The following is a 15,079-nucleotide window of genomic DNA, read 5'->3' on the forward strand; positions in this document are numbered from 1 at the left end:
CCTAGTAAGTCCTGTCCCCCAGCCGCACACCCATTTTCCTAGCCCTCTGCTGGACTTTTTCCAATGTGTCCACATCCTTTCTGTAGCGGGGGGCCCAGAACTGGACACAAGACTCCAGATGTGGCCTCCCCAGTGCCACATAGAGGGGAAGAATCACTTCCCTCCATCTGCTGACAATGCTCCTGCTAACTCAGTCCAGGATGCTGTTAGCTTTCTTCACACCAAGAGCACACTGCTGGTTCCTGTTCAGCTTCTTGTCCCCTGCCACCCCCAGGTCCTTTTCTGCAGAGCAGCTGCCCAACCAGTCAGCCCCCAGTCCACACCGGTGAATGGGATTGTTCTGTCCCAAGTGCAGGACTTTGCACTTACTGAATCTCATGAGATTTCTTAACGTCTCTAAATCCTAACCCTACCCTCCAGCGTATCTGCTACTCCCCCCCCCCCGCTTGGTGTCATCTGCAAACTTGTTAAGGGTGCACTATATCCCATCTTCCAGACCACTGAAGATATTGAACAAAGCTGAACCCAGGACCAACCCCTGGGGTACTCCACTCGATACTGGCTGCCAACCTGGCAGCAACCCTTTGAGCCCAACAATCCACCCAGTTTCTATCCACCTAACAGTCCATTTATCCAACTTATACTGCCTTAGCTTGCTTGCACAAATGTTGTGGAAGACCATGTCAAAAGCCTTGCTAAAGTCAAGGCATATCATGTCCACTACTCTCCCCACATCCACAAAGCCAGGCATCTCATCATAAAAAGCTATCAGGTTGGTCAGGTCAAGCTACTTCTAAGCCCTTCTTTTCTAGCTGTAGTGTTTTGGGCCAAAACATACTTCCAAAATAATGTTTTGTTTTTAAGCTACTTATAACATGGGCTTTGAGGCACCTTTGGATTTGAGCCGCTGGAACTCCGGCCTGCTGTGTGATGGCAGTGGCAGCAGCAGCGGCTTTTCTGAGCTGACTGCAAAGGATGTGAGGGTGTCTGGAAATTGCTAACACTTGGTAAAAGCAGCAGGAGAGAATCAGGGATGTGCTTTTGAACACACGTGACAAAGGTTGGATATGGGTTAGGTTTGTAGGAAGGAAGTTCAGGATGGTGAGGGTGCCGCAGTCTACCTTGGCACCTGCTCTGCAGTAGTCTCAAAAGGAGGCGACTACTCAGTCTGTGTACCTTTACATTCTCTCATGCCATCAGCCTGGAGTCCAACAAATCATGGGGTTGGCCTGGCCAACATGCTGGATTGATTGAAATGCACTGGAACTCCCTTCTGTTCACTTTCCAAGGCAGCTGAAACACTGCATTGTTCACAGCCTTGTTCTCTGCTGCCAATGAGCAATGGTCTAGTTTTAAAAACCTGTCTAAAGTGGAGCCAGAAAATCAGTGAGATTCCCAAGTCTAAGATCACCCTCTCCAGGCGTTGTGCCAGCACAAGCAATTTAATCTTGAGCTGCAGCTCATCGTGACCTCCATTGAAGAACTGCTTTTCTTTCCTATTGCAAAGCTTCCAGCATGTGAGCCTGCTTCCAGGGGCTGAGCTGAATATATTAAGCTTGTGGGCATGAAATAATTGTGCTGCCTAATTTTAACCAAGAGAATCCAACTTATAATCAGTTCTAAGCCATGCTTGAAGTAGCACGAGCTCTGAAAGTGAGTAGATATGTCTTGAGGGACAACTAATTTGTAATCCAGAGGTGGGTAATATTAAGGGGACCAAAGCAAATGAGCAATGTAACTTATACATGGGAGGCTGGTTTTGTTAATTTAACTAGGATAAACCACTGGGTTAAGGTGACTTTACATAGAGAGAGGCAATCTCTCTGTCTTAGATGCAGTGCATACTAAAGGCATTGCCTATGCTTTTTCTCTGCTTTGCTGAATCAGTATGGAGTTCACTTGAGGAACCGACTGGATGAACAGCAGCATAGGAAGGGAGATAGCCTTCCAGGACCATTTTAAGAGAAACTCTCCTTATACTGGAAGATGATCAGGATTCTTGGCTTCAAGTTCAAACTGATCTAACTCCAAGCAGAACAATGAGCCAAAACATCTATGTTTATCCTGAGATTGCCCGTGACATTTCCTGGTCGTGAAGGCTTCAATGTTATTTCCGGTGAGGCTGAGCTCAGAGCTGACCAGCGAATACAGGGCTTTGGAGGGGGCCAGGGTAAAATGTAACACCAGGGAAGGAGGGGCCCTCAAATGATACTTGAAACCAAAAACAAAAACAAAGTAAATGGAAATTAAAACTGAACATTCAAAACCAGGTCGTGTTTTGCAGTGCCCACATTTAGAAAGTTCCTGGTTTGCTACGACACGTTCTTGGCCCGTCCTGGTAATTTAAGAATAAACAAACTGCGCGGTTTGTGCTGGCCTGAGTCACAGCACTGTTCTGGAGGGCAGCATCACAGGGGAAAAAAGATGAAAGAATCTGACCCAAGATCTGAAGACAAGGAAGAGACTTGGGGGAAGAACCCATAGTCCTAATACAAGGACGTTATTAGGGAAGAGGGGGGACCACGCAGGGATCAGAGGTTTGTGGGTGCTGGAGGTCAACATGCAGTTTTCATATCCCCAAGTGCAGGAACTGTTGGAACTTACATAGGCGAAGCATTCCCTGGCCGCTGTGCTGGTCTTTCAGCCATTGCCCTTCATAGATGGATCCATCCTTGTAGTACATTCTGCCCCAGCCACTTCTTTGCCCACTGCTCCATTCCCCTTCGTAATATTCGGCGTCTGAATAAAATCTAGTTCCGTAGCCCTAAAATGACAAGGTTTTGGTCCTCACTCCTCCAAGCTTAAGCATTTTCTGCATTCACAAGAGGTAGCTTATCTAGTGCATGGAGTCTGGATTCTCAGGAACTGCTTCCTGATAGCAATAATGAGCAAATTAGCGGCCTATGTGTTTAACAGCATCTTGAATACATAGCAACATTTATTGAAAAACTATATTAACCAGAAACCCCTCATATTTTTCACTTCCAGAAGGTGTTCAAAATGAATGCAAGGTTAGCCAAGTGTAATACATTTTTATTTCGGAGCTGCTTAAGTCCCTGATCCCCTTCTCCTGCCTGATCTACTGCTCTGCTTCCTGAACCATCTGTTGCTGTCCCCTCCCTGGTCTGCCCCAAGCCACACACAGAGGCTTCCTGTGCCACTCTTGGCGTGTACGCTGCAAGATATCCACCTTTTCCCTATAGCCTGGAGAGGGGTACAATGCCTTCAAGTTCCCACAAGCCTTTTGAGAATCATACTACTTATAAGCCTGTTGAGGCAAGGGCTGTCCCCTCCTTTCCTTTGAGTGTTATTAATACAATATATGGTCACAAAATAAAACAAACCCAGAACTGTATCCATGCCTGAAACAGGAAACCATGGGGATTTAAAAAAAAACAGAAAATGGTGAAGAACTAGAACGAGGCTTGATATCTAAGCTGTGGCACAAGAGAAATGTCTGTAGTAGTGAGTCTACAATCCTCTGGGCAAGGGGAAAAAAACCGTGATAAAAGCTACATTGCAGAAGGGGTGGTCTCAGTTTGTCTTTACTCCAGAGGAGAGGATCTGCATTGTTCTGACTCTTTTCCTTCCTACAACACAATGTCCCAAACATCCTAAATTCCCCCAAACAACCTTAGCGTTTCCTTCCTTCCCCACCCCTCTTATTTTTTTTAATTCCGTAATTCATTTAGCGCTATCAAAAGATATTGGACTGGCAGCCACGGAGAATTAAGTCTTCGTTTTGTGTGAACCACCAGTACATCTTTCCAAGCTGCTTCCGTGCTGTCCCCAGCCAAAGGAGCTCAACCCTGTCCCGGAGGAACCATTTTGGGACTAATAATTCTCCAGAGATTCTGACCTCCTTAGTGTCTCATCTGAAATGACAACCGGTTTGTGCAAGTGGTGGGTTTTGGTTAGGAATTTCCTCAGAGAAGACCACGTATGTTATTTTATACAGGAAGCACCAGAGTTGTTTGGCTTAGTTATATGTTCACCTGTTCTGAGGAGTCAAAAGCCTGCACTGCTCCAGAGATTTATATCAGTCAGAGCCGTTTACATGGTGTTAATGAGTTTCCCCACAGAAGGAAAGTGGTAGCTTATCGCTGTAGAAAAATAAAATTAGTTCTGGAAAAAATTGATTTTTCAGAATGCTAATAGCATTGAGCTTCATGGATGCAAATGGAAAGCTTTCATATAAGGAAAGGACAAGTAAAATGAGGGCATCATCCTAAATAGTTCACAAAAGCTCGATCATTCAAAATATATCTTCAAAGAATGAAAAATGAGGCCTCCCTGAAGAGTTGACAGCCATGGTAGTGCATGTCAATTAGATGTCAGGGAGGCTGTTAATTTAATTTGAAAACAGACACAGAGGGTAACATGAAGTTTTCATTGGCAGATCAGGAAGAGTTTCTAAGAGGATTTTGCCTAGGAAACCTCAGTAACTTTTTTTTCAAGGATGACTTCCTTGGTATAAAGATAGGTATGTATTCTCTGGCAACAATCTGTTTCTAAAAGGACCTGTGTTATAGTCCTAATGTATTGTGATGATTTGTGAAAGACCCATGTCGACAAGCTATAGCTTCTTGTAACACTTACATATACGCTCTTCCAACAAGCCTCCATTACTCAGTTCAGATGTGGAAGTAACTAGTTACACGGGCTGTGAGATTGATCAAAGGCTATAAAACTTCTTACTTCTACACCATTCCCTTGAATATGACCTAGGTTTGTAGTCATTGCTGTGTGCAAGTCGTTTGGATATATATGATCTCATTCCAGTTGTCGGGGAACAGGTGCCTACACTAACAAGATTTCCCAGTACAACTACCCCTCCTTGCTGACAATTTAATTAGAGACCAAGGATTCAGTGGCCGTGGAAAATTAAATGTCTATAGGGCTATGACTTATAGGAAGAACAATGAAGGAAAGCTAGTACTTCTATTGCCCATACTAAGCCTTTTCTGCAGATAATGCATTTTAGTCTCCAAGGCTGGCAATCTTTCAACAGCCCACATTTCAATGCAAAATATAACAAAAAGTAAAACTCTGAGGACAGCTTAATCTCATTCCTTCTCTCAGCAGCTACAGAATATTTCTTCTCCACTGCTGGCTTTGAGACTGACTACATCTTCTATATCTAATATATAACAATGAAATCATGCTCTGAAGAATTTTGTTTTGGAAGCCAAAAGCTCATAATTAGGAGAGCATAGGGGGAGGTTCATGCTTTGGACCATCCTCTTAGCATGCCAACAGAACATTTTTTTTAATGTATGTCCAAATCTGGCCCATTATTTTGTTCTCGTATCAAGACATCCATTAATAACCTCTTACAAAGTAATCCTGCATAAGAGCCTTGGGGGAAGAATGGGAAATCACTTACACATTTTTTGTCATTTTTCCACCAGCCTGAATACACTTTCTTATATCCTTTAGTTACAGGATCAGGAATGCTGTACGTTCCATATCCATCTCGTTTTCCAAACTTCCAGTCACCATTATATATTGCTCCTGTGCGTTTCCAGATCTGCGTTCCTTTACCTGTTTTAAAGTCCAAGAACTACAGTAAAGCATAACATTTATTATTAAAAGCATTTCTGAAGGCATTCAGCACAACAAGATCTGGGCACCTTTACAAGATTTATTGTGAGTCATTAATTATATCAACAGGAGAGACAGAACACTGTGCTCTTCTGCTGCCCACATCTTTTAATCTACCCAGTCAGCTAGGAACATTGGTTTTACAGTTTAATCATGTATGAAAGCATAGAAAAACAAGTATGGCCTTGCAATCTTTCCTAAATGAAGCCAGGTTACTGCTTATGATTCTGACACGCTTTGCAAGCTGCACGCACTGTTGATTTAATCAGAGGCTTCCTATGCAACCCTCATTGCTCAGTGCCTCAGTTTATTGTCTGTGAACTGGATATAAGAATACAAGGCTAATTCCTTGTTCCCATTCTTTTCTCTCTTACTTTGACTGCAAGATCTTTTGTGCAGGGGCTCCATCTTACTCTCTCTGTTCACCACCTTGAACAGTAGGCCCCAACTTAAATGGAACCTTGCATGCCACTGTATTACAAAAACTCATGATATTAAACTTTAAGTCAAATTAATCAGAAAGCCATTCATGTGCTTGCTGTTTTGGGTGGGACATATTCACAGATTTTGCAAGTAGTCGGGAAGAATAATGGGCGTTTATACATGTGCTCCAGGTGGGGGGGAGGGGGCACTTTAATTGGAGTGGCTCCGAGAGCCACTCTAATTAAAGCACCCAGAGCATCTTGTGTATCACTGTCCCTGCCCTTAAAAATAGCAGTGGGATCACTTTATCTAAAGCTTGTCGGATGAGCTTTAAAGTGCTCCCGCTGCCATTTTTAAGCATGGGGATGCTGATACATGAGTCAGCTGCAGTACAGTAATTACCATGCTCCAGCAGACTCGAATAATCGAGGCTGCTCCGATGCACTGTAATTACAACACCTCGGAGCAGCCTCGCTGCACATGTATAGGCGCCCAATAGTTTTTAGTTTCATTATAGTTCTTCCTTCTGGCCATGTGAGGTCACTGCCCCTGTGAGATTGGGAGGGCAGATCTGTTTTTCTTTCTTCTCATTTTATACTCTATCGCTGGCATTCATAAGCCATGACTAAGGTTATGGTTTTGGCACAGTCATTTTGAGTACGTTTCATAGCAGAGGTGTGAAAAACAGTGGGTTTTAGTTGCGGTAGGTATATTTCTTCACAAGAAAGGAGGAATTGTGAGGGGGCTCTGCCACCTGGGGTAGGTCAAGAACATGGGATCCCTCTGTGGGTGTTGAGTGAATGCAGAAGAAGGAAGAGAGGGATAACAATCTACATTTTTGTTTGCATTCAAATAGAAAAAGACAGATGTTCTTACAATAGGAAATATAACTGAGGAGAGATTAGTACAGTTAGGTTTAACAACCAGTTCACCTCAACTTATGTTCTTAAAACCATTTCATTTTTTTTTAAGGTAGAACTTTACCTTTTAACATATTAAGTTAATCTGTCTCTCCTCCTATCTGCACAGGCACCAAACGCCAGCCCTGACCAGTCCGTATCACTTTCTTTAAGGTCAGGACTTAATCATAAACCCTTGATTTTATATTAAATGAGCAAATTAGATTAAAGACTCATTTGTTCCCACTTAAAAATTCAACACCTCCATGTCTTCTGTGCATTAGGATTGCAAATGACTTTTCTTTTTATTAATTTTGCCATCACACAACCACAAACACATTTACTAAAAAAAACGAGCTCAAAATGAGTTGGTTATTTATAATACCTAACCTAAGTGTCTGAATACTTTTAAATTACATTTTCCTGTCAATTGAATCTTAACTTGAAATCTCACCTTAGCATTTTAAATTTTAACCTAAATATATCATACCACATGCAAATGCATTGGCCGGCAGAAGTAGGTAAAAAAAAAATAAATCACAAGTCCCTGCAGAGGATCATAACAAATCTAAAAGTATATTATAGTTTCTAGGAAGCAATATTTTTACCATGTTTTAAATTGTCCAGCCATTCCCCAGTATAGTGATCCCCATTTACAGCATAAATAGTATGTCTTAATCCATTTTTCTGGGCTTTCCTGTCCCATTCATTCCAGAGAGGCTCTGCAGTCCTAGGATATTTTACAAAGGGCATGTTGTTCTTAGCTAGAAATAAAAATAAAAGGTTGTTAGACATAAATCAGACATTATCAAAGCAGGTACTAACAGGACATGCAATTTCCAAGCCATTAGGGCTACTCCTGGGAGGAGATGGGGACACTGCCTCCCCAGTTGTCAGCAACTCTTCTTCCACAGTCCCAAGAGAAGGCCTAATATGAGTAGGTGTTCTGCATGTAGCAAAGGGATCTGCTTGTGGTTTCCCTTTCCTTTGCCTGGGATGAACAGAGAATTGATTATGGCTCTTTGACCTTTTTAAAATAGCTTGTGTGCCTTCCAGGATATAGAGGATGGTCAGCACCGAGATATGGCTTAATTTAATCTGTAAGGGCCTATAGTGCGGTAATGTTTTAAATGGAGATGATAAGTACAAAACATATTTTAGGATACAGAAAAGAGGCCAAAATATATCAATAATTTAAAGACACATGAGAAGACATTTGTGATAATCAAAAGTAAACTTGCCACCCTTTCTGTTACGCATCTTGTGATAACTGGTGTTTTCAAAGGCTCAGCTACTGGAACCATATGAATATGTGTGACTCTTAGCTTTCATTTGAAAATAAAGTTAAGTTTCTATGGTCATGGTTGAGAAGAAATATACTTGAAAAAAACAGCAAGAAAATAAAAAGAACACATAATGCATTTTTATGTTGATAAATTTATTTTGAAGTCAATAATTATTACTTGAGGTGAGAGGTCTGACTCATGATTTCTAAGATTTCTGAACAGCAATGCTACAAAGGTTGAGTACAAGATGCTTTTCTTTATAGGAGCGCACTACGGAAATGCACTTCAGACAACTCAGAGGAGATCAAGATTGCTACAACATTAGAACATGCACGTAACGTCAGGCTGCTAACCTGCTTCTGAATAAATAAAGAGTTATTCAGTAATTAAATTAATAAATAGTAATCCGTGGCTCAATTTTCAAAAGCTGTTACCAAAGAGTAGCTTTTATTGCTTTAAATAACCATTTGGGAATTGCAGCTTTGGCACCTGTGTTTTTTTTTTGCCTTTTGCTTTTTTCAATTCATGGCTTGTGGGCACATTTGGGCACCCCCTGGGCCTGTTAAGCCATAGCATATTGTAAGAGCAGGTACTCTGGGAGCTGCAATTCCCCGGTGGAGGCAGACTGGGAGCCCAGAATGGGAGCCAGTTTTGGAGCTGTAAAAAAGCCTAAGCTGAGTAGGGGAATGTGGTAGGGATGGAAATACCTTGAAGGGTACGATAAAATTGTCTCTCTCCATTTCTTTCGTTTGAGAAGCTGGAGAAGACTGTCTTGGTTATTATTGAGCAAGTTGTGTTAATTTTCTCTTGTTTGGGGATTTTTTTTTTACTAAATAATGGAAGCCCTGAGGCAAGAGAATGCAAATGGACTAAATGGAGTTTTATTTGTACTCCCTCAAGCAAGTGGAACTGTACATCAGCTGATTAAGGATGCCTGTAGCTCACAAAACATTCAGGCCTTGCTATTTGCTGAGATGTGCATTTAATTCCCTTTCTTTGCTTTTAGAGGCCAGTTGAGTTGCTGCCGTAGTTTTAAGGTAATGCAAATATGCCATGCTGTATTAATGAAATGGCCATGCTGTAATAACTGGAGTCTAGCAGACCCACCCTGATTATGAGCTCAATTGTTGGAAAAATGGGTGAAGTTCAATATAAGTGACAATAATCTGTAACAACATAGCTAGTAAAAGAGTAGGAAAGGAAGACAGAAAGGTTGGATCCGAACAAACAAAGCAAGATTACAAAAAGCCCTTTGGAGCAGAGGTGCCCATGAGTACATGGCCCCCCTCAGGAAGAGGGCTGTTACCTCAAACGCATAAAATTTTCCATCTGTCCATCATCTTAGGCCCCCCCCAGCAAAAATACCAGTCAGTGCCTATGCTTTGGAGCAAGGAAAAGGAAGATAGAAGCAGATTTGCATATTGCATAGACAATTCCCTCTCGTTCTGTCCCATCAGATCAGCATCTTCATGTTTCCCCCATTGAAGCCATTCATAATTTAGCTGCTCCCTGCTTGTCCATCCTATTACATGAATTTGATTTTGAATGTTCCCTTTACTCCGGCAAAGACGGGAGCCTAGAACATCTGTTGGCTCAAGGTCAGCCTTTGCATTTTCCTCTTGTACTGCCCCACTAGATGGAAAAATGTCCCCTTCAAAATGTACTGTTCCTGTACTCTTGTACTTCAAATCACTTGTTAAGAAACATCTCCACCGTGCTACCAATGGAGAATTGCTACTTGACAGTGACCTAGCACCTGGTATGTCAACTTCAAATTGCTGTGGACAATTGATGTCATCCAACAATGGACTGGGCAAATGGCAAGTCTGTCCTAATGGATCCTGTTATTACTCATTCATCCTGCCTGGTATTTTTTTGTTTTCTGTGGTTTTGTTTCACCCATGTGTTAACAGCTTATTTCCAGTCTGTGGGCTCTGAGAGTCAGGAACTATCATTTTCTATGTACTTGTACAATGTTAAGTACAATGGCCCACCAACCTGGTCCAGGCATCTCAGTGCTACTGCAATACAAATAAATAATAATAATAATAATAATTAGTAGCCCCTACCTCAGTGCCTCTACTTTGTCTTTGTGAATGAGCAGCACACTTAAACATACAAGGGTGTTATTTTCTTGGACACTTCAGAAAGCAGGATTCCCATATTTTACTACCCAGTCCACTTGAAGCCTTCACAATGTCTAGTTAACTTAATTTACTACACAAGCAACTGGGGTCTATCTTGTTATGCACAGACATCATTGGGTTTTTGTGACATCATGGTAACTGTACAAGAAAAGCTAGGCTGGGTTGTGTTTGCATCTTATCCCAAAAGATCCTGTTAGTTTTACTGTTGTGATATGTATGCTTAAAGGTATCACCAAACGAATATAGTTCTGCAAGAATACCCCTTTCTCCGTGGAATACTGTATGTAAAAGGAACGATCACATGCCCACCATCATAGAAACCTACTGAAGTCAGAGTAAGGGGGTCATCAGCATCAGGCCCTGCATCTGCAAAGTGTGCAGTCTTGGCCGGTGCTTTGTGCTGAAGTGCAGCGTGGGGGTGAGGAGGATGGAGTATGAGTTGGAGGAGTGTCTGCTGATTTGTGACAAATTTTAGGCAGTAAAAACAAGGGGTGGGAAGAGTCCCTCTGCCTTGCCTACTCCTCACCTGACTTCACTGGAAGAGCAGCAGAGGAGGCTGAATCCCACCTATTTGACTGTGTGTGTGTAGATACTTATACTGTCTGAACAACCGACAAATACTAGTGTGACATCCTGTGAGATAAGGAAGTATTATTGGCTTCTTGTTGCAAAAGCGGAACCAAGGCATGGGAGGATTGGCCAGATAAACACGCTGTTCCTTCAGACACACTCAGATTAGACTTTTTCTACACGATCCACAATGCTCAGTGAGGCAAAGCATCCACTCATCTGGGGGCAGGAACATGACTGTATGTACTCGGAACAAAGTCAAATCCTCTCACGCTTCACTCCAAGAGCACCGCGGGTTGCAGCTACTTTAACTCCAAGGGTTGCAGCTACCATTTTCCCCCGCCCCACAAAACAAAAATCACAAGGAAATTAAAGACAATAACTTATTTTAATACAATTCTAGGTTACAGTTTTAAATAAATATGTTAAGGCTAAGAGTTTCACATAAGCAGCAATTCACCTCCATTCTGCGTATTACAAATGTATCTCTTAAATGTTTCTTTTAAAATTCCACCCGTAGAATACAAATGACTCGACATCGCTGTGGAAGAGAAAGCCGTCTCCTGCTTTGATCTCCAAGTCTACAAGGATGAATGTTGTATTATTGTTGGCTTTTGTGTTAATTTTATATTGAGAATTCAAAATAACAAACATACAGTAACGCAGTGTTGAGGCTGCAGGTTTAAAAAGTTAGGAAATGCAAAACAAATAGATCTAGAACATAAACTGCGAGTTTTGAAATGTTGTTCTCTGGCATTAATGGCTGGGAGCTGACAACAAATGAGCGTGCTGCAGTTCACAACTCTGACCAGGAGATGCTGCTGCTCCCACTAAAACCATCTCATGTGCTCTGCCATCCAGACCAGGTTTGTATACTCCTTCCAAATCTTGCCTTGTGTTCTTACAGCACATTTTTTTCTTTAGTCTAATAATTTTGTCTTAATTCACATGGCTCCACAAGGGGCCTAGATTTTCTTTGCTTTTTCTTTCAGGAGGGTAAATCAGGACAAAAGCTAAAGGTACTCCACAGGAAACTTATTTTTGTAGCTTCACCACTGACCTTCTAAAGGGCTGTCTCTTGCAATTTTTCTGCATCACGTTCCTGGTGTCCATGCGGTGCCAGAATCCCTTTGCAACCCCAAAACCTCTCAATTAAATCAGCGAGAAGAAATTTAAGAAGTTTACACTTGAAGGCCAGATTTTCCGAACTGCTCAGCACCCAACGTACAGCCAACTCTACAAGCTGTTCTGAAACTCTGGCCACTTTTAGATGCCTACATGGACACTGAGCTCCTTTGAACTTTCTAGCCTCACATACAGTTTGGGCATCCGAGAGATAATAGCAGCGTGTTCATCTGGATTGCTCTAGCTCTGCTGAGAGTATCTGTGGGTTTGGGCTGCCAGTCAGCAATTGAAGCCAGCACTAACAGGTGCCCTGCAGCTCTGCTGGGCTGCTGCATACAACTGAGTTCTCAGAATCAAGCAGGCTTTTTTCTGCCTTCCCTTCCCTCATAGCTGTTTAAATTTAGGCTGTTCTGTGCAACAAAGTTGGGGAGCTTGGTTCTTGCTCCTTTACCTCCTTTTGCCATCATGTAATGAGTAACTGGCAGGAGAAGGTGGTCTTGCTGCTTTTTTGTTCCATAGCTGCCAGTGATCTCTCTGCAACGCTCATCAATTTAGATGTTAATTGCTACAGTGGGGCTGAGCTAACAGCTTCTTACAGAGTCAGACATTCCCCAACCTTAGCCCCAAAATAACTTTAATCTTTTTTTCCTATGTAGTCTGTTGGACTAAATCAGAGGACAGTGGGATGGAGGAAGACTCCTTTCCTTTTTTTGCATCCCTATGACAGGTATTTAGCAGAATTCGCAGACTTTGTTTGAATCTAACAGGCCCTGCCCTGAGCACTTCTGCTATGGCCTCAAATTTATGACCACTGGAGTGTCAACTGTGCTCTTTGGCACCTGCACCACCCCAACCCCAAGAGAAGGACTAATGCAATAGGAAAAATCTTGATGTTAATTAGTGGGAACATCTCTAAAGTTAGCTGCCCCTTATTTGCCAGCCATTCCAAAGCAATGCAAAGAGATTAACAGGTATCCGTTGGCCCATGTTTCTAGACTAAAATAATTTCCATCTCCTCTCTTTTAATAGCAAATACATGTAGACTAACCTCAGAGTCAGTTCAGGGCTGATCTGTTTGTCCGTCCTGCAGGGAACGGCCGGGGGGGCTGGAGAACTACAGCATTATAGCAGCAGGAGCTGGAGTCTGTGTACGGTACCGCGAGCTCCAGCTGGGGTAGCCATAGCAACTCAAGCAAACTTTCACAACAGACAAGCCCATTTCTGCAGGGAAGAGATGTGAGAATCACATCCAGGGAACAACACTGTCAGGGTTTAAAGGCTCCATGAGGTTCATCACAGAGTTGGCAATCAAATCTAATTGCAATCATTACTGGAGCAGTACAAGCCTTTTTTTTTTTAAGTAAAACCTTGGCGTTCACCCTGTGTATGGGTATCTATGTGTATAAATTTATATTTGATTTGTATTTAAATTAGAAAATTGATTGCTTAAGATAAATACATGCATTTTCCTTGTCCTTAGAAATAGAGGTAAACAGGTAGTTTTACTTATATAGGTCTAAAACAAATTCAGTGAGTAGATACTATTCTGTTACTTCACAGTCATAGCATATCTTTATTTTCCAAAAAGCCTCAAAGCATTTAACAACTTTCAAAGCATATGTCCAATTTAGCTGGTCTAAGTAGCTTCCTCTGGTGATTTCCAAAGGCTGGCCACTAGCATAACTTCCATGGGGAAGCGTCTCTGTGTGAGAGAAAACACAGACTGGGAGGGATACCTTCCAGAGTAGGAAAGGTGCCTGTCCAAATTACTGGCAGGGCTTGTCTCTGATGTTTGAAAAGTGTTCCTACAGTGGGATACCAATCTCTTTGGGGTGCCTAAGTGCTTTTGTCATGAAAATAGTAACCTTCAGCCCTCAATAATGAACTTCAACCCATGTTTCCATAAAGTTAGATTTGTTGTGGTTTGTTAAAGAGCAAAGGGTGATTCCTCAAAGCTACAGCTCCACTATATAAAAAGGCATTTATTTCCATCAGAGTGTCTGTAGGAAAGAAATGAAACCATAACCTTCTTAGTACGACAGTTCAGTAGCATCTGACAAAGTCGGCTGTTCCCCAGAAAAGCTTATGGCTCTGAACCAGGTAGTCTCTAAGGCTGCTTGCAGACACAAACAAAACAAAAACCATGCTTGACTTTAAATTTGGTGCCCTCCTGTGCTGAGCCCAGCACATGCCCAGAAGAGACAACATGTTACTTCGACCCAGCTCTGCAGCGTCTGTATAGATCAAGCGCTTTAGTGGGGCTTTTTTGGCGCTTTTATCTAATAGTTGAGTGAATCAGCTATTAGATAAAAGTGCCAAAAAGCCCTGCTGATGCGTCCAATCCATACAGATGCTGCAGAGCCAGGTCAAAGTAACGCACTGCTTCTTCCAGTAAAGTTTTTTTTTTCATGTCTGCAAGCAGCCTAAGGTGTTATTTTGCCATGCCCTCTGCCTAACAGTGCCATAGGTTAGAATAGACAAGATTGACTAACCTAAAATCTGACCTAAAAATCAGACCACTGAGATATCCTGAGGGTTAAGTAACTTAAGATCCATGTTCATTCGTGCTGGTATTTAAATTACATCAAGCTTTGGGGCTAAGTTCAGAAGTCAAAAAGCTCAAGGCTGAATTGATTCAGTCTTTGCAGGTTAGTCTAAGCTGTAGAGAGTGAACCAATACGCAAATGAACAGACATTCACTTTTGCAGTCACGTGTCTGCAGTGGCTCATGCCAGAAACCGGGGAGTACTAGAGTGCTCCTGCCAGGCACTGCCAAAGGGAAGGGAAGACAAAAGGCCCTCCAAGGCTTTCCCCCCCTCCCTGCTCAAGAGAAGGAGATGTGGCCAAGCCGTAGCCTGGAGCTAGCTGGAGGGTCATCAGGGTGGGGGCGTCAGCCAGGCTGAGGAGGGGGGGGGTGGGGACAAAGGTAGTGGCATTGAATTCATAAAAGGTTGAACAAGAATTGTTGTTTCTCTGAAGTGAGCATTCAACACAGCTCGTCCGTGTGTTCACTTCTTCCTGTGGC

At 42.4% G+C, this 15,079-nt stretch overlaps 1 protein-coding gene across 1 annotated transcript in view; it reads right to left on the reverse strand.

Annotated features, from left to right (window-relative positions):
• MORN3 (MORN repeat containing 3) overlaps positions 1 to 13,320 on the reverse strand; it is a 17,918-nt gene extending 4,598 nt beyond the window's left edge. Inside the window, exons 1-4 of the mRNA XM_006272839.4 lie at positions 13,103 to 13,320; positions 7,535 to 7,690; positions 5,387 to 5,544; positions 2,605 to 2,764 (exon numbers count right to left, since the gene is read on the reverse strand). Coding sequence (XP_006272901.1) covers positions 2,605 to 2,764; positions 5,387 to 5,544; positions 7,535 to 7,679 — 463 coding nt within the window. The 5' untranslated portion in view covers positions 7,680 to 7,690; positions 13,103 to 13,320. The remainder of the gene's footprint in view (positions 1 to 2,604; positions 2,765 to 5,386; positions 5,545 to 7,534; positions 7,691 to 13,102) is intronic.
• Positions 13,321 to 15,079: the final 1,759 nt, after the last annotated feature.

The sequence above is a fragment of the Alligator mississippiensis genome, chromosome 10, assembly GCF_030867095.1.
Source record: "Alligator mississippiensis isolate rAllMis1 chromosome 10, rAllMis1, whole genome shotgun sequence".
Taxonomy (NCBI): Eukaryota; Metazoa; Chordata; order Crocodylia; family Alligatoridae; genus Alligator; species Alligator mississippiensis.